This window comes from Pinus tabuliformis, chromosome X (assembly GCF_031772625.1).
Source record: "Pinus tabuliformis cultivar Carrire ecotype Pingquan chromosome X, CPIR1, whole genome shotgun sequence".
NCBI classification, from domain to species: Eukaryota; Viridiplantae; Streptophyta; class Pinopsida; order Pinales; family Pinaceae; genus Pinus; species Pinus tabuliformis.
In genome coordinates this window covers 934773923-934793325 of record NC_142308.1, presented here as the reverse complement: position 1 = coordinate 934793325, position 19403 = coordinate 934773923, and the positions used below count along the sequence as shown (strand labels likewise).

At 38.8% G+C, this 19403-nt stretch overlaps 1 protein-coding gene across 1 annotated transcript in view; it reads right to left on the bottom strand.

Moving 5' to 3' along the window:
- LOC149142750 (WD-40 repeat-containing protein MSI4-like) overlaps positions 1-19403 on the bottom strand; it is a 219968-nt gene that overhangs the window by 42449 nt on the left and 158116 nt on the right. Inside the window, exons 10-13 of the mRNA XM_089446333.1 lie at positions 7444-7517; positions 6751-6862; positions 6537-6611; positions 5695-5756 (exon numbers count right to left, since the gene is read on the bottom strand). Coding sequence (XP_089302459.1) covers positions 5695-5756; positions 6537-6611; positions 6751-6862; positions 7444-7517 — 323 coding nt within the window. The remainder of the gene's footprint in view (positions 1-5694; positions 5757-6536; positions 6612-6750; positions 6863-7443; positions 7518-19403) is intronic.

Sequence of the window (19403 nt, the reverse complement as noted above, 5' to 3'; positions counted from 1 at the left end):
AGGAAATAGTGCATCAGTCCTAGGTCCTTCATCTCAAATTCAGAAGCCAACTCCCTGTTACATTTGTGAATGAAAGGGTCTACACCTATTAGAAAGAGGTCATCCACATAAAGTACCAGAATGAGAGGTTTATCATTTTCAACCTTAAAGTAAAGGTTCGGATCGACTTCACTTCTAGTGAATCTCAGCCTCATCAGATAGCTATCAATCCTCTCATACCAAGCCCGGGGTGCTTGCTTCAAACCATAGAGAGCTTTCTTCAACCTGCATACATGAGATTCTCGGTCATGAACCTCAAACCCCTCGGGTTCTTCCACATAGACTTCATCTTTGATCGAACCATGCAAGAAAGCGGTCTTGGCATCCATCTGATGTAGTTTCCATCCTTGTGATGTAGCAAGGGCTATGATCGAGCAGATGGTGGTGTATCGGGCAACAAGTGCAAATATGTCATTGTAATCTACACCTTCCTTTTGAGAGAAACCTCGAGCAACAAAGCGAGCATTGAACTTTTTTGCCTTCCATCAGCTCCATGCTTGATTATGTAGAGACATTTAAAGGTGACAACCAATTTGTCTTGGGATCTAGGGACCACATCCCAGACATCATTCTTCATAATTGACGCATATTCTTCATTCATAACATCCTTCCATACTTGTTGCTTCATGGCTTCTTCAAATGATGAGGGTTCATTTTGAATGATAGTGCACATGACAGTCAAGCATCCTTGATACCTGTTCGGCTTCTTGCTTTCACGGAGAGTCACACTTGTACAATATGTCTCTCGGCATCTTCGAGAGTCTCCCTAAGCCATGAGGGTCTCCTCTTGGAGGAGGAGGGCTCTTGAGGAGGAGGATCAATAGGATCCATAGGTTCATCAATATCTCGCATTGTTTCATATTCTTTTGCTCCCTGTTTTTCGGTGTCAGCTTCTTTGTCCTTCCTTGGGATAGGAAGGTTGTTGATCTTGCTGAGGGCTATATCTTCAACGAAGGTGACATCATGAATTATCTCAACTGCGCTTTGACCAGCCACATAAATTCTATATCCCTTAGCATTTTTCACTATAGCCCGCAAAGACTCCTTTCTTCCCAGATGCACCCAATTTTCTTCTTTTGTCTTTCAGCACATGAAAATATACGGGGCTTCCGAAAATTCTGAAATGAGAGACATCGAGTTTCTTACCAGCGAACATTTCTTCGGGAATCTTGGATTCCAATGCTTGATGAGGGCATCGGTTTTGAACATACACAGTGGTATTTGCAGCTTCAGCCCATAGGAACTTCAGAAGCCCTTGATCATGAAGCATGGCACGAACAACTTCTACAATAGTGCGATTCTTCCTTTCAGCCACACCATTTTGCTCAGGGGTGTATGGCATTGTAGTCTCCCTCTTAATGCCAGCTTCTCTGCAATAATCATGGAATTCATTGGATTCGTACTCGGTCCCATTATCAGTCCTCAATATCTTGATTTTCTTCTTGGATTGGTTTTCGATCAAGGCTTTGAAGTGTCGGAACTAGGTGAACACTTCATCCTTCTTTTTCAAGAAGTAGATCCAGGTCTTGCGAGAATAATCATCCGTAAAGGTGAGATAATATAAGTATCCTCCCAAAGAGTTTACAGGCATCATACCAAATATGTCAGAGTGGATCAATTGCAATATATTTGTGGCCTTGCTATTACTTGAGGGGAATGGTCCCCTTGTAAGTTTTCCTTCGACACATCTCGGACATACACCTTCATGCTCTACTTTGAACTCAGGCATACCTGTCACCATCTGTCTCACATCGGGTAGGGCCTTATAATGAAGATGGGCAAACCTCCGGTGCCATAGTTCAGATTGTAGAGATGTGTCGCAAGACATGGCTCCCAATGGACTTCCTCCAACTTGATACAAAGTGTCAACCCTAAACCCAAGAGTAAAAGCATATTTAAAATTTCTTTTCCAAACACGTACCTTTCCATCGATGAATGCCACCTTGAATCCTTTGTCTTCCATTGCTGAAATGGACACCAGGTCTTCTTGAGATCAAGTACATATAGTACTTGTAAATGAATAGTGTTACCTTGATTCAATTGAAGGGTAACATTCCCTACTCCCTTCACGAGATAGGTGGCATCGTCTCCAAGGATGATCTCCAAGTTTGTCTCCTTTTCTATCAGATTAGAGAGAGCTTCCTTGTATCCGGTGAAGTGCCTTGAGGCACCACTATCAATTAGCCAATTCCCCAAAGTGTCCGATGGAGAGGTAGTGGAGAGGGTCGATATAAGATAGTACTCCTTTTGCTTATTGTTAACAACATTTGATTCTTCATACCTAGAGTTCCTTGCTTTCTTGGAGGGTCGACCATTTCCTTGATGTCCCGCATTCCTTTTTCCCTTGCCATTGGACCTGCCATTCCTTTGATCGTTGTTGTTGAAGTTGCCCCTAGAATGATTGTGATCGTCATCACGCGAAGTGTCCCTTCTATTTGGACACTGCCTTGCATAGTGGCCAAACTTATTGCAAACAAAGCACCTACCCTTCCTTCCTCCCTTAGATCCAGTCTTTCCATTGAAATGACTTTTAGACCCTGCATTATTTATCCTCTAGGCATGAGCAAAGAATGTAGTGGGGTTGCTTGTATTAGAAGGCATTTCTTGCTCCACCATTCTTGTTTCTTCTTGAATGCATCTCGAAATCAATTCTTCAAACCCTGGAATTCGATCATTGTTGAGTATAGTGGTTCTAAATACATACCACTCAGGTGGGAGTCCTCCAAGCGTGATGATAGTAAGTTCCTTGTCAGGAATGACCTCTCCTCGAAAGTACATCATTCTTGATCTTAGTGATCCTTAAGAAGTAGGATTAAATATCCTCGTCCTTGCCCTTCATAATATCCTTCAACTTATTTTTGAGAACTAGGATTTGATTAGCTTTACAAACCTTGAACATGTTGATCAACCTGTCGTAGATCTCCTTGGAGGTCTTCAATTCGGAGATGTAGGCCACCAGACGCTTGTCAATGGAATCTCTGATAATCTTCTTTACTTTGACTTCAGCCCTATTGTACTTGGTCTTCGCAGCAGCCAGTGCATTTGAAGGAGGCTCAGGGATTTTACCCTTCACATAATCCAACACTTCTTGTTCTTCCAAGGTCAAATCAAGAGACATCTTCCATCCATGATAGTCAGATTTTTCACGGAGCTTGTCTTCAGCCAGGAAGTGGGATGAGGAACCCATTGAGCCTTTTGTCCTTGTCCAACTGTCTTTGGTGATTGCTCTTTCACTCTTGCTTGGGCTTTGTCTTCACCTCACCTCTAATACCATGTTAATTTTAGGTAACAATGGTATGTTCTATGCTTTAGAGCAATTTTACTTCAATTTCTTTACTAGCCCAATATCAATATGCAGTTTAGCAATCACATCATCATGATAGTAAAATGCAGATACAACATAAACATAAACAGTAGAAGACAAGCCAAGACAAGAGGACACAAGATGTGGCACCAGCCAAGGACAAACCCCAATGTGGGGAACCCTTGATCAATTCTTCTTATATTCTTCAATAGTTCAGCACAGAGAGAGAGAGAGAGAGTACAATTTAAAAATCTGATAATTTATGACAGCAGCGAAAGAGCCCTAACCAGAAAAGTCAACGCTGGTCAACAAGGAAGAATTTTTCCTCAATTCAGCTCGGTCAAACCCAATCAACTTCGGCCTCCAACAGTAAGTCTAATCAACCGAAAACAGTCCGAAAAATTCTAGTCAAAACTGGTCAACCCTGCGGCCAGCCTTAGTACAGTCAACGCTGGTCAAAGGAGAGGTCAGATTGTCTCAGTTTTTGTGCCCAGATCTGCGGCCTGCTAGGACAGAGATACCTCACCCAAACTGAAGTCAAAACAGGTCAACGCATCAAGTCAACGCAGTCAAACAGCCTCCCTGCAGCTTGGTCAACGCAGTCAACAGAAATCTGTCCTCCTTTCCTTTGCACGTGTGAGAGAGAAGATTGCCTAGAAATGTGTACCCAATCACAAGAGGAGAGAGAGAGATGTGAGATGAGATGATGGTAAAATGACTTGAGGTCTCCTTTTTATATGCAACATTGAGGATGAATCGGGGGTTTGAGTCCCTGTTTTGCTCACTGGCTGACCTTGACAATTTGTCCATAATATGAATAAATCCATATCTTCATTTGTACATGTCGGAATCGGAGGATCTTTAGATCAATCCTACACCTCTCAGAGAGAGGAATCCAAGAAAAATATCAGCTGTCATAAATAAGATGACCCATGTAGAGTTTGGCCCTAGTTGCCAATTTTAACAAAATGTCTATCTTTAGAGGCCCCACCTTAGCCTGAGGCTTCCTGGAGGATCACTTCTTACTGCCAGTTTGCCCCATTTGATTAAAGCAACATGTGACAACCAGAGGTTTGAGATATTTAAGATCCTTGAGCAATGAGGTCCCAAGTCTCCTCTCAAGTTTCTTCGCAGCCTCCCCCTTATGCGGCTAACCTACATCTTCATGGCTTGTGAGAAGTTGTCATTCAAAATTACAGATTGGAGATCACCAAACTAACAAACCAACCACCTCCAGATGTACCGAGAGACAAAGTACACCCAATCATTGAACTACCCCCCAGCTTCATCCATGTGGCGAAGACTCTATAAAAAGTTTCTTTCCCTCAACCTTCAATGGTAGGAGAGCAACGCTTCCTCATTCGATCATCTCCCACAAGCGTACAACTACGCCCCATCAATGTCCATTGCTACCTCATGAATATCATACCCTTGAGTATTTTCCCTTTCACAGCTATTCACGACTTTGACAGCAAGCCCATATCCAATTCCCCACCCTTACCATCACTCGTTAGGACTTGCAGGGTATGACATTTTCTTTCCCTATCTAATGTTGTACCGTGATTCTCAATCTAAATTCCCCTTTCTGTATCACAACATCCATACTCCATACTCTTTTATTTCTTTCTATTAAATAGTAGTTTTAAGCTCCTAGCTAGATACTTAGCACCACTTCCACTTTCAATATTGATCTAGGAGTCACCTTTGCAATCCCACATCTTATTTACATTGGACCGTACCTACTAGTCACTTTCAGCTACCTTTTAGGTCACTCATTGGACATTAATAAAATTATCTTATCTTATCTCCCACTCAAGTCTTCCATTTGTGTATGTACATCCTAAAATTCAACATCAAATACAAACAATTCGTACACAAAATGATGGTTTCCTTTCTATAATCTATATGGAATGGACTTCCAGATAAAGGTAGGACCATAGGAGTATTTTAAAATTCAATCTAAAGACAATGAACGGAATAATCCATTGTGAAATATACAAGTACATTACCAAAATGACTCCCAACGATAGTGAAGAAGTTCACAACCTGAACCTTGAAAACTGCAATGCATGTAATCTCCAAGTCTAGGGAATAATACTGTATATGAAATGATGTAGAAAACAGCTAGTGAGGCTCAATATTTTTCAGCTCTTTGTTATTTCTCTACTTATTAATCTGTCTTAAACATGTCTAGACCATGCCCAAATTTCTGTACAACACTAAAGTTCTTTATCATGTGGAATCAAAACTAAGCATAACACAAACTTTTCAGGAACAAAAGGTAATAATCATACACAGAAAATCTTTCCAACAACTTAATAAGATTATAAATAATGGCAGCATTATATTACCTATGCCCTGCATGCTGGAAGAAAAGTCCAGGCGGTGTCTTCTTACCAACGTTCTTTCCAACCTGAATTTCAAAAAAAAACACTAGCTAATCAGAAATTAAAAAAAAAAAAAAAAATATATATATATATATATATATAAGTTCTATAAATACAGCTCTGATGGCCTTTTACATGAATCAATTAATGCAATACATATGACTAACACCAACAAAAAACAATCTAGATGTCCCTGGATATTACCTAAGAAAACTCGAGAGGAAATGCGAAATGAAATGGACTATAGAAAAGTAAGAATACCATTAATTCACCTTCTACAACAACAAAACAACAGCAAAACTAGACCATAAGCCTAGGATATGTAATGTCAGTGATTTTCCCCATATTGCAATCCGCATAGCCTAAGGAGGCGATATTTTCGCGTGGAAACAATGGAATTTCAGGCACGATTTTGACAAACTCCGGCGGATTTTTTTCGAAATCCAAGTTACAATTGTCAAGTTTCAGGATTTTGAGTGCCCCGGGGGTTTTTGATGGAGCTGAATCCATTTTTACCATCAAAAAAACAATTCAAACACTCCCACGGTTGGATTTTTTGAAAAAGAAAATGGCCAGATTCCGGCGAGAAATGGTCGTCCCGGTGAAATTGTCACCTCGATAGACAACGCCTATTGTAATCCACTAATTTACAACACCTATTTGAATTCTTTAGTCATAGATCAAAAGAGATGGGATATTACTCTATAAAATCCGGTAGCTATCAAACCGCACTCTGTTATAACTTAAAATGCCTGTATACATATAACTTGTGGCAAAAATATAAAATTACACAGGAAGAAACTAACCTTCTCATAGTCCCACACATTTAAGTAACTATCCTCTGCTGCACTTCCAAACACGGATGCTTTGTCTGGACACCACTGCATGTGCACAAGTAACAAGGAAAACTTTATTAAAAATGTTCGGAGCATGCACAAGACATGAATATTAGCCTCTAAAAACTGCTGGGGGCTACAATTTGCTTGCTGCACTCTTTTCCATACAGAGTAATCAGCATACCTGCACACAAAGCACAGGAGCTGAATGACCTTCAAATTTATGGACTGGTGAGCCAACCCCACTGGATGTAAGATTCCGGCGGTCAAACATGCGCACTGAGTTATCAGCAGACCTGCCAATTTAATATAGCAATACAAACAAGAGAGGATTACATTGTAAGAAGAGTAATAAATAAAAATTTTAAAGTCCAATATAATGGCACAAAACAGCCCCAGGAGTTAACCAAATCAGTTGTCACCAATGGTGTTGGGCATCTAGCTAGTTCCATTCCAGCAGGTGCCTGCTCCAAATCCTCTTGAGTTAGGAACACTAGTCTAAGCCAATGAGTTTACCAGGGACGCCATCCATGAACATGCAGAAGCATCACTTGGGTTCCTCCACGAAGTTTTACTTGGAAAAAAAAAATGGCAAAATACATGATATCTATAAAAGCATACAACATGTTGGGGGATATGGAAAAAATGCAAATATTGATGACATTGGAGAGAAATAGTTTGGTCAGAGAGATGCTCAAAACAACTTGTTTGTTCTCACTAAAAGTTTCTCATGAAAGAATCCAAATTTCTGAATACGTTAGATTCCTCAGCTATTCCACTTATTAGAAAAACTCCTTGATTTTAACACACTCCTTTCTGATTATTTGATTACCATAATTATCTAACTGCATTAACAAATGATTTGCGTACAACATACCCAGTCAAGATTAGATTCTCATCATGGGGGTTCCAATCAACACAATGAAGATCTGCATTGTGTGCCTTCTCAACCTGCCAATTGAAAACATAAAGAAACAGCACAAATAAGTTCTTTTGAGTCTACAGAAGTACAATCTGCAGCAGAGAGCCAATATCTTACAGCATCCAAGAAAATCAAGTATCAAGGTTAACAATATAACAACTAAGACAAGATTAAAAAACACACAGCATTAACCCTATGACTTAAAACACTAATTTATGTCATTTAGCCACAAACGAGAAAGGATAGGAAACAGAGAACAGAAGCCACAATAACAATCAGTTTGCTAAAAGCATCAGGTGGAAGTTAATACAACAAACGTTTCATGCAAACACCCAAACATCAGTGTCTAAGCCAGTGACATCTTCTCAGACACCAATGCATGCCAAACATCTCTGGCAGTTCCTTGTATAGTTGTACATGTGCACATTTTCAAAGTAAAAAAAAATGAAAAGGGAGATTTTATATTAATGTCAACCAGTGTTCAAAACAGGACAATGATACCAGAGGTATATTAGCAAGCAATAGTTGAAAAGGATGTAGCTTAATTCAGCAAATAATATTTCACGGCAGATGGAACTCTAAACCAGATCATGTTACCAAAGCAAAATTCCAGGAATGTCCCCAGGCCCCAAACTCCTATTGAACAAATTTCTTCTGCAGAGCACCAACTGTGATTCATAATTGATTCAAAGATGTGATACCGAGACGGTAGTATTCAATACTTTTTACATTTTCTAGGATTCACAAATATGGGCATTTCTTTAAAATTACTGCAAAAACTTGTAGAATCAAGTGGTATACAAATCAAAATATCTATTTGTTGGTGTGCTATTACACAGAACACTAGCAAATGTATTCACAATACCCTATCAACTAGACTTGTTGAGTTAGATACATCAATACTTAATAAGCAATATCCCCTCCATGAACCTCACTAACCAAACGAAGAAGGTGCTCCAGAGAGTTAGCAGTCAGCCAAGGATAATTTTGTTTTCAAATAAGTGAAATGAGCTATGAACACCCACAAAGGAAAAATCATAACAAATTTTGTGTGGACCTATTCATCATGAAACATATGATTGCAGAATTATTCCAGAGAATGCAAAAGGAAACAAAGCAATAAATATGCCATAAGCAATAACTGAGACTATGTCATAGAATATGTATAATATAAAGAGACCAACCCAATTCTAATGCTTTTGCCCCACTCAAAACCAAGACAATATTAGGTATCGGTGGAAACACAGATTTGGAGAAGGGCAGGGAAAAGGGAACAATACTAGTTCAAAGCACGCATCTTCTCAGACATGTATTCACAATACCCTATCAACTAGACTTGTTGAGTTAGATACATCAATACTTAATAAGCAATATCCCCTCCATGAACCTCACTAACCAAACGAAGAAGGTTCTCCAGAGAGTTAGCAGTCAGCTAACGATAATTTTGTTTTCAAATAACTGAAATGAGCTATGAACACCCACAAAGGAAAAATCGTAACAAATTTTGTGTGGACCTATTCATCATGAAACATATGATTGCAGAATTATTCCAGAGAATGCAAAAGGAAACAAAGCAATAAATATGCCATAAGCAATAACTGAGACTATGTCATAGAATATGTATAATATAGAGAAACCAACCCAATCTAATACTTTTGCCCCACTAGACAATATTAGGTATCGGTGGAAACACAGCTTTGGAGAAAGGCAGGAAAAAGGGAACAATACTAGTTCAAAGCAAGCATCTTCTCAGACATGTATTCACAATACCCTATCAACTAGACTTGTTGAGTTAGATACATCAACACTTAATATCCCCTCCATGAACCTCACTAACCAAACGAAGAAGGTGCTCCAGAGAGTTAGCAGTCAGCCAGCCAAGGATAATTTTGTTTTCAAATAAGTGAAATGAGCTATGAACACCCACAAAGGAAAAATCGTAACAAATTTTGCGTGGACCTGTTCATCATGAAACATATGATTGCAGAATTATTCCAGAGAATGCAATAGGAAACAAGGCAATAAGTATGCCATAAGCAATAACTGGGGCTATGTCATAGAATATGTATAATATAGAGAAACCAACCCAATTCTAATGCTTTTGCCCCACTCAAAACCAAGACAATATTAGGTATCGGTGGAAACACAGCTTTGGAGAAGGGCAGGAAAAAGGGAACAATACTAGTTCAAACCAAGCATCTTCTCAGACACGACCAGAAAAAGCAGTTGATTCAAGATGCTATCCGAACAATGAAACATTTCAAAGCATCAGAAAAGGCCATGTTGTTACCACCAACAGATTGGCCACTTCTGTAAAACTAGGCTGGAGGTAGATACTAAAAGACTTGCTCGAGACTCATGTCAGAAACGTTAATTACCTTGCTATTTCAACATCTGTTGAGCCATGCTAGGGAACAATGCCTTGTAACACTATGAACACCTAGTAATTCACTTATAACCAATGACACATATAGATATATGAAAGCAAATGTTAGTGTTACACAATATATTGCATGTGGTGTCCAAGGACCATTTCATGACACCATGTAGAATGACATTCATGGACTTTCTATGTAACAGTTATAGATCTGGGGGCACCATCTTATTGCACATCTTATTTTGGTGTCACCCTTACAGTTTACCCGACACTTGGCCAACCAAGGGGGCAGTGGCATTCTTACAAGATGACTTAGCAATATCATTATCATGCTCTTTTCCTCATTTCAGCTTATCACATTTATTGATCATGTTTTTTTCATTGGTGGAGGTTGCTTCAATGATATATCATTTATCTTATCTTTTTACATGCCATGTTATAAGAACCAGACCAATGTTATCAGAACCAAACCAGTGATCGAACCGAAAAACCTTGTGGAATAGGAACCAGTCAGAACCGGAGCAGAACCGGTAAAAAAGCAGGACCAAAAAACCAGTTGACCAAAAACACATAAAATATTCAAATTTTAAAGAAAAACATATGTATACATGTGCATACATATGAATCCAAACCATTTATACACAAATAAGCAAAAGTTCTCATTTATAAAGCATGTAAGGGTGCATATAACCAAAATAGCATTGAGTGCAATCCATCCCTTTACCAAAAATACATCAACAAATAGGCTCTAGATGGCCTCTAGCATCCAAAGAAATCATGCTACAACAAATACCTACATGTCATCAAAAGCATTGCCTATATTGGGATCTTCGTCATCGATATAACCCTCTAATCATTAAAATATGATAAAAACGTAGCATGTCAAGTCAAGATTTTGTTCGAGTGATGGCTACATTTTTAGTAGGGTCATGATAGAGGAGTTCAGCAACCAATGCCACTAACATCAAGGTACATAAAAGGCTTGGTGCTCTTGATTAAATACTAGTTCCATACCCTCATCCATGAAAAAATCCAATGGAAAAGTCGCAATCCCACATATCCCAAAATCCTGAAAAACTATTAAGTCTGCTAGATTTTGAGTGAGATCTAAAATTCTAGTTTCTCCATATGAAATCCAATGAGGTCAAAACCAATCTCAAACATCTTGAGTCATTTCATGGTAATGTTAAAAATTCAAGTAAAAGGATGAAAATGAAAGATAAAAGAGTGTCAATTTTCTTTATTATGAATTGCATAGAAATACTAGGGTCATAGGCTTTAATATTAGGCTTCCTACTCAAAAAAAAAAAATGTTTAAAAAAAATAGCATTTTGAATGTCTTTGGTTAAACTGCACGAAACCCACTGGGTCAGTACAAAACCGGTCAGTTTAGTGAAAAATGGTCGGTTTAGTACCGAACAAGCAGAACCTTGAACCGGACTTATTTCACCCCCAAACCAGTCGAACCAGCCGGCACCAGTTCGGGTCCGGTTCTAATAACACTAGATTGAAGGGCAATTTCACTATCGATAGTTGAGATGGTTGAAGTTGATATATGCAAGATATTTGAAGGACTAAACACTTTGTGAGCAACTGTATAAGACAGAGATCTGAAAGGAGCCAGATCATTGTGCAAAGGAAGCAAAGGAAAGTCAGGTACATCGAAGGAAACGAGGACTGAAAGGGTTGGTTACATCAGCAAGTAAGTCATGTATTTTGTTCTTGATGTGATTGGAAGATTGAGGATCAAATGGATCTGACCTCAAGCCCTAATCTTTTGTATACTATGTATATTAGTTGTGCAAAGTGCTTATAAGTTGATCATTCCTAGAGTGTTTATGAGTGTGATTAGCCATAGACCAAATCTAGGGCCTATCAAAAATCCAACATGGCATGCAAGCTACTCTAAAGACCATGTGGATCAAAGTGTGCGTAGGAAGCAGAGTGATCTAGTGGAGGTTGTGTAGGCTCAGAGGGAGTCTAGCTTCAGAGGGAGACTGTGAAGGATTGGCAGCTGCCCTATGGAAGTTTTAATCTTCAGGTTCTAACAAGATAGAAGAGCTTTCAACGCATGCAAGAACATTCATAGTGGTGCAAAGAAAAGACATGTTGCACCTGAATACAGTCATGCACCATGCAAGGCAAAGCTAGGCCTAATGCAAAGAAGATATGGCACATGCAAGAACAAGAATGGCTATGGAAGGAAAGTCATGACTCATGCGACGACGGTCATGGGCATGCAAGGAAAGTCATGGAGCTAAAAGCGTGAAGGAAATATCTTCCTCACTAAGAGAGAGTGCTAGATTTTGGATAGCTCCGAAGGTATTTCCGAGAAGGATACCCACCAAAAGGAATTGGTTGGGCAATTTACCCAAAGATGGGGTTTTGGACCCAAAGCAGTGGGTTGACTTAAAAGAAAATAATTCTTTATTATAATGGGTTTAGAGGCAAAAACCCTAAGATCTAGAGGTTTCCTAAATGCCACAAGAGAAAAGGATCAATATTTAATACAAGAGAGCCAAAGGAGAGGCTCATTGTGCAAGAGATGTGATTTCTCTTGTGCGAGAAGTGCCTTAGAAGGGTCGAGTTCTGCTCATGAATGTCTACATAACCTTGAGAGTGTTGAGGAATGTAACTAGGTTTGGTCTTCATAAATGTATTTAAATCACAATATATTGTATTTGTCAAAAGAAAGAAAATGAAATTTTATTATTATTCAAATTGACTTATTAAAGCACGGATTTCATGATTGGGTCAATTATTTTTAGGTTAAAGCCTCCATTGCAGGCTTCTAGGGTTTGTGTCAAGTGTCCTTTTCCATGTCATAATGTAAAGAACCCTTCTTGGGAATTATTTGTCAAGAAAGAAATTTATTTTATATTAAAATTAGTCTTCTAGGCCTCCTCCACCAAGTCGGCCTCAAAATTGGACAAGTCGGCCTAAAACTGGGCAGCAAAATCACTATATAAAGGTAGCAACTCAACCTCATTTGTCACTCACTCACAACAAGTTCAATCTACAACTTCTGGGGCCAGAAAAAGTGTGAATTTCAAGGAAGAACAGGAAGAAGGATAGCAAAGGAGAAGAAGCTCTCTCAAAAGCATAAGAAGTCGAAATTTTCTCTATCTTTCCCACACGTGTGAAGTTATGCAGCTGTTGGAAGAGGGTCGAAATTTCGCAGTAACTGGAAGGTCAAAATTTTGCTATTGGGGGTTGAAATTCTGCAACTGGGAAGTCAAATTTATGGATTGTTGTTGGGTATAGGTTGTTGGATAAAAGAGACTACTATATCATCTTGGAAGGCTGACTTGGCAGAGGAGGAAAATCTTTTGGTCTAGAGACGTGGCTTCTCAAGGTGGACGTGGCTCCTCAAATTAGGCCGACTTGCCAGCTGTCAGGCCGACTTGGTCTTGAAGGGTATTTTGACACTTTTAAGGACAAAAATAATTTTCTTTACAAGTTACAATGTGCCCAATGGGGTCTTCAACTTATGACAATGACTCTTTTGACTTCTTGACCTAGGACCAACCCTAGAAGCACTCAATGGGTGCTTGACCTATAAAATAAAAGACCTTGAGCATGAAACCCATGCTCCAAAAATAATAATAATAATTTTCTTTCATTTTACAATTTACAAGAATCAAAAGTACATTTCATATTTATGAAGACCGAACCTAGTTACACATTTTTCAACAAAATAGAGGTTAATGTGGCAAACATTTTCAAGCAAAATTATACAAGTTGCATTGCTGAAGAAACTAAAGAAAAACAAAAATCCTTATAACAACAAACGAGGAAACTTTTGTTAGATAAGGAAGCAATGTGGCGCCTAAAGAGTCGAGCAATAAGGTTAGCACAAGAAGACAAGAACAAAAAAAAAAATTCATTCTTTCGATAACCATAAGAAGGATATCGCACCATATGGGAGTTGTAAAGAGAAGATGGATCAATAGCTATATCATTCAAAGTTATTGCAATGTTAGCAGGGAATCATTTTGAAAGAATCTATAAAGCGGATGATAAAAGGAATATAACAGAGGTAATTAAGATAACCTCATATTTCCCTAGCTTTTTGAGAGAGGAGGATAATGAGAAGTTGCTACAACCAATATAGAAGGAAGAACTACAAACAATCCCGCATATTTTTCGAAAGGACAAAAGCCCATGCCATATGGCTAGACAATAGAATTCATCACAGGATTCTATGACCTCCTCCAAGAAGAACCCCTAAGATTTGATGAAAATCCAAATCCACGGGTAAGATATTGGAAGCATTCAACACAACTCTTATGGCCATAACTCCAAATAAAGTCAAGCTTGAATCTATTGGTGACTTCAAGCCCATATCACTATGTAATCGTATCCATAAAGGCATAGCACTAAGAGTCAAAAGCTTCCTAATTGAAGCCACGTCCACAAAATTATTTGGTTTTCTCCCAAGGGAGACAACTTCATGAGGAAATAGGGCCAGCAAAGAAATTACAAGAAATGGTGGTGAAGTTGAATCTTTCCAAGGCATATGATAGTGTGAATTAGATCTATTAAAAGACTAATGCTCATTCATGTAGGTTTCAGTGTCCACTTGGTCAACTAGATTATGAAGTGTCTATCCTAATATCTTTTGCAATCATAATTAATTGTTCAAACTTCAATCTCTCATATTAAACCTATAAGTGGCCTCAAGTAGGGTTGTTTGTTAGCTCCTCTACTCTTTCCAATCATAGTTGAAGGTCTCAATAGAGCAATAATCACAAAAAGAATAAGCATATTGAAAGGTTTAAAACTTGGAGAAGCTTTAAACCTAACCTATTTACCTTTTGTTAATGATGTTTTGCTTTTTGGTGATGTGTAAGGAGAGATGCTAATAAGTTGAAGGAAATCCTAGATCTATATTATCTAGCTATATGATTGACAATCAACATGAAAAAATTCTGCATATGCTTAAATGAGGCTAAGGGGTCTCAAACTAGAAGCATCATATAACTCTTCCTTATAATTGTACAGACATTTAAACTTTGACGAGGATTTAAATCCCTGGGGTTTTCCATAAAACCTAATTACTATGGCATAAATGATTGGAAATGGTTGCTAGCTCAGGTGGAAAATATTATCGAGTGGTTGAAGATTAATTCTTGTTAAATCAAAACGATAGCACATCTTGGTCTATTGGCACACTTGGTCCTATATCCCAAAAAGTATACTATAGAAAATTAGGAGAACAAGCTTCAAATTCCTTTGGCAATGGAATAAGAAGAAAGAAGGCATACCCTTAGTAAAGTGATAACCTATAGAAACGCCAAAAGAACTAAGTGGATGGGGACTGAAAAACATCTATCATTTTGGGAAAGCATTAACAGTTAAATGCATGTGGACATTGATTTCAAAGGATGGACTCTAGAACCAAATTCTTGCTCAAAAACATATAGAGCTTAAAATTGTAAAAGAATGGCTCAAAAGTCCTAACAAATCAACCAACAGTGCCTTTATTATATGGAAAGCAATAGTATAGTGTTAAAATTGGAAACTAGGGCCAAACTCCACATGGGTCATCTTATTTATGACAGCTGATATTTTTCTTGGATTCCTCTCTTCGAGAGGTATAGAATTGATCTAAAGATCATCCGATTCTGACATGTACAAATGAAGTTATGAATTTATTTTGATTATGGTCAAAGTCGGCAAGCAAACTTATGTAGGCTCAAAAGCCCAACAATCACGTCTATTCATCTGCAAGGTTGCATATAAATAGAAGGTGACTTAGCCTCATTTGGACACATTCATCTTCACACATCTCTCTCTCTTTCCTCATTAATTGGATACGGATTTCTCGGCCTCTCTCTCTCCACACGTCCAAAATTTCAAGAGACCAAAATTTCAGGAGACCGAATTTCTAGACAGTTTGACCAAGTGTTGACCAGCGTTGACTGCAGCTAGGGCTGACCGCAGGTGGGCTGTTTGACCAGACTTTGACTGGGCTGAATTTGACTGTTTTGAGGGTTGTTTTATCTTGTTGTTTGGAGGCTGAAGTTCACTGAAGTTGACCTATTTGCAGAGCGTCAATTCTGCCTTGTTGACCAGCGTTGACTTTTCTAATTAGGGCTCTTTTGTTGTTGTTATAAATTATCAGATTTGTAAATAGTATTATCTCTTTGTTGAACTATTGAAGACTAAAAGAACATTTGATCAAGGGTTTCCCCACATAGGGGTTTGTCCATGGCTGGTGCCACATCTTGTGTCCTCTTGTCATGGCTTGTCTTCTATTGTTTATGTTTATGTTCTATCTGCGTTTTACTATCATGTTGATGTGATTGCTAATTTGAATATGAATACTGTGCTACTAAAGAAATTGAAGTAAAATTGCTCTAAAGCATAGAACATACCATTGTTGCCTAAAATTAACATGGTATCAGAGCTGAGGTGAAGACAAAGCCCAAGCAAAAGTGAAAGAGCAATCACCAAAGACAGTTGGACAAGGATAAAAGGTTCAATGGGTTCCTCATACTACTTCCCGGCTGAAGACAAGCTCCATGATAAATCTGACTATCATGGATGGAAGATGTCTCTTCATTTGACCTTGGAAGAAAAAGAAGTGATGGACAATGTTCAAAGTAAAATCCCTGAACCTCCTTCAAATGCATCAGTTGCTACAAAGACCAAGTACAATAGGGTTGAAGTCAAAGCAAAGAAGATTATCAGGGATTCCATTGACAAGCATCTAGTGGCCTACATCTCTGAATTGAAGACCTCCAAGGAGATCTACAACAGGTTGGTCAGCATGTTCAGGGTTAGTAATGCTAATCAAATTCTATTTCTCAAGAATAAGTTGAAATATATTAAGAAGGGCAAGGACAAGGATATTCAATCCTATTTCTTGAGGATTACTGAGATCAAGAATGATCTACTCTCGATTGGAGAAGTCATTCCTGACAGGGAACTTACTCTCACCACCCTTGGAGGACTTCCACCTGAGTGGTATGCATTTAGAACCACCATTCTCAATAATGATCGAATTCCAGGGTTTGAAGAATTGATGTCGAGATGCATTCAAGAAGAAACAAGAATGGTGGAGCAAGAAATGCCTTCTAATAGAAGCAACCCCACTGCATTCTCCGCTCATGCCAAAAGGAGAAATAATGCAGGGTCTAAAGGTCATTTCCATGGAAAGCCTGGATCTAAGGGAGGAAGGAAGGGTAGGTGCTTTGTTTGTTTGTGTTGAAGAAAGTGTAACTAGGTTCGGTCTTCATAATGACATGATCTTTGTAAATGATGTAATAAATTATTTTTGTATATCTTGCTACATGGGTTTCATGAGCAAGAAGTGTCATAGGTCAAAAGACTTCTTCTTGATGTCTTTAGGATTTTATTATTATGTCAAAGAGTCATGTCATGTGTAAAGAAGCTCTTTAAGAGCCTATGTAAAATGTATTTAAGTAAAAGCAGCCCTCCAAGACCAAGAATAATCCTCCATTGGCATGCTCAAGAAGTTTGCAAGCAAATCGATTCAAAACTCATCAAGTCGGCTTCAATATCGAATTAAATATATAAATGGCAGTCATGTCGGCTTGGTTAAAATGACATGTCGGTTCATGAACTCACGTCGGCTCAAATATGTGGCACAAACCACTATAAATACCCATCTAGGGTCAGCGCAAAATACACAAGAAAATCTCGCAATCTATCTCTGAAATTTCGGGTGATTATGGGCATAGAGATCCGCATCAAAGGAGGGATAGATCTAGGGTTTAACTGCTACCTCGGATGGGTATAAGGAGCAGAAGAACCCGGGTTAATCCCATTCTCGGCATTCCTGTGAATTGAAGGTGCAGTCAAGCTAGATCTCGGATGCATGAAGCAGAAAGGACTTCAGATGAGGACGCAGTATTGGTATGAGTTCTGGACTAGATACATTCTCGGCATAAACATAATTCCTGTGATGACAATCTCGACATTTCTGAAGAATGGAGTCATACCATCTTAGCTCATGTAATCTCGGTAGATATCACAGTATACGGATCTGTCTTGATATATATATCTCAGTGATATCACAACAGCACTGCTAATAGTCTCGGCATACATATAAGTGTATCTGTGCTCTTATTACCTCGCATACCCTCAACAGACCTCAGTGCAATGATTTAGTTGGTTACAGTATTGGTGAAATCAAAGATGCAGTCCTAATCACAGTAATCTCGGTGCAATGAGCAATATCACATCCCTTTGTGATAAGAAAGAACAGTACCATAGCCTCATCAAGATGAAGAAGCAATGACAAGGGAGATCAGTCTCATCATGATGAGAAGGAGTAACAAGGATCATCACAGTTTCAATATGATCTTATGATCCTATCTCAGTTATGATCCCAGTCTTGAAGGTCATGATCTCAATGAAGACAAGAGATCTCAGTGACATGATGAAGAGGCAGTAACGAAGATCTCAGTGATGCAGCAGTGATCTCAGTGAGGCAGCAGTGATGGCTTCAATGGTGCAGCAATCATGATGATCTCAGCAGTGTTCGAAGAAGAGGATTGATGTCTTGGTCTTGGAGAGGCAGAATGTGTCAAGGGTCAGGGTCTTGGTATTCATCAATTGGAATCTCTATAAGAAGAATTTTGTGCGGGTTTTCCTCTCCAAGAGGGAGAGGTTTTGGCCCTGGCAGAAAGCCAAATACTTTGTGTTTTTGTCTCTTTTGTTTTGATAGCAGTTTGATGAAGTAAATACACACACTAATAATAATATGAAGATCAAGCTAAGATAAAATTGTAAAAGAACTTCACAAATTGTTATCATATTAAGAAGAATCACTCTAATTTATGGTTGCCCTAGATTCTTCAACAGTTTGGCCACTATGCAAGGGAGTGTCCAAATAGAAGGGACACATATGATCACAATCATTCCAGGGTCAACTTCAACAACAACGATTAAAGGAATGGTAGGTCCAATGGCAAAGGAAAAAGGAATGCGGGACATCAAGGAAATGGTCGACCCTCCAAGAAATCAAGGAACTCCATGTATAAAGAATCAAATGTTGTTAACAATAAGCAAAAAGAGTACTATCTTATATCGGCCCCCTCTACTGCCTCTCCTCCGGACAACTTGGGAAATTGGATGATTGATAGTGGTGCCTCAAGGTACTTCACCAGATATAAGGAAGCCCTCTCTAATCTGATAGAAAATGAGACAAACTTGGAGATCATCCTTGGAGACGATGCCACCTATCTTGCGAAGGGGTAGGGAATGTTACCCTTCAATTGAATCAAGGTAACACTATTCATTTGCAACAAGTACTATATGTACCTGACCTCAAGAAGAACCTGGTGTCCATTTCAGCCCTAGAGGACAAAGGATTCAAGGTGGCATTCATCGATGGAAAGGTACATGTTTGGAAAAGAAATTTTAAATATGCTTTTACTCTTGGGTTCAGGGTTGACACTTTGTATCAAGTTGGAGGAAGTCCATTGGGAGCCATGTCTTGCGACACATCTCTACAATTTGAACTATGGCACCAGAGATTTGAGATGGTGACAAGTATGCCCGAGTT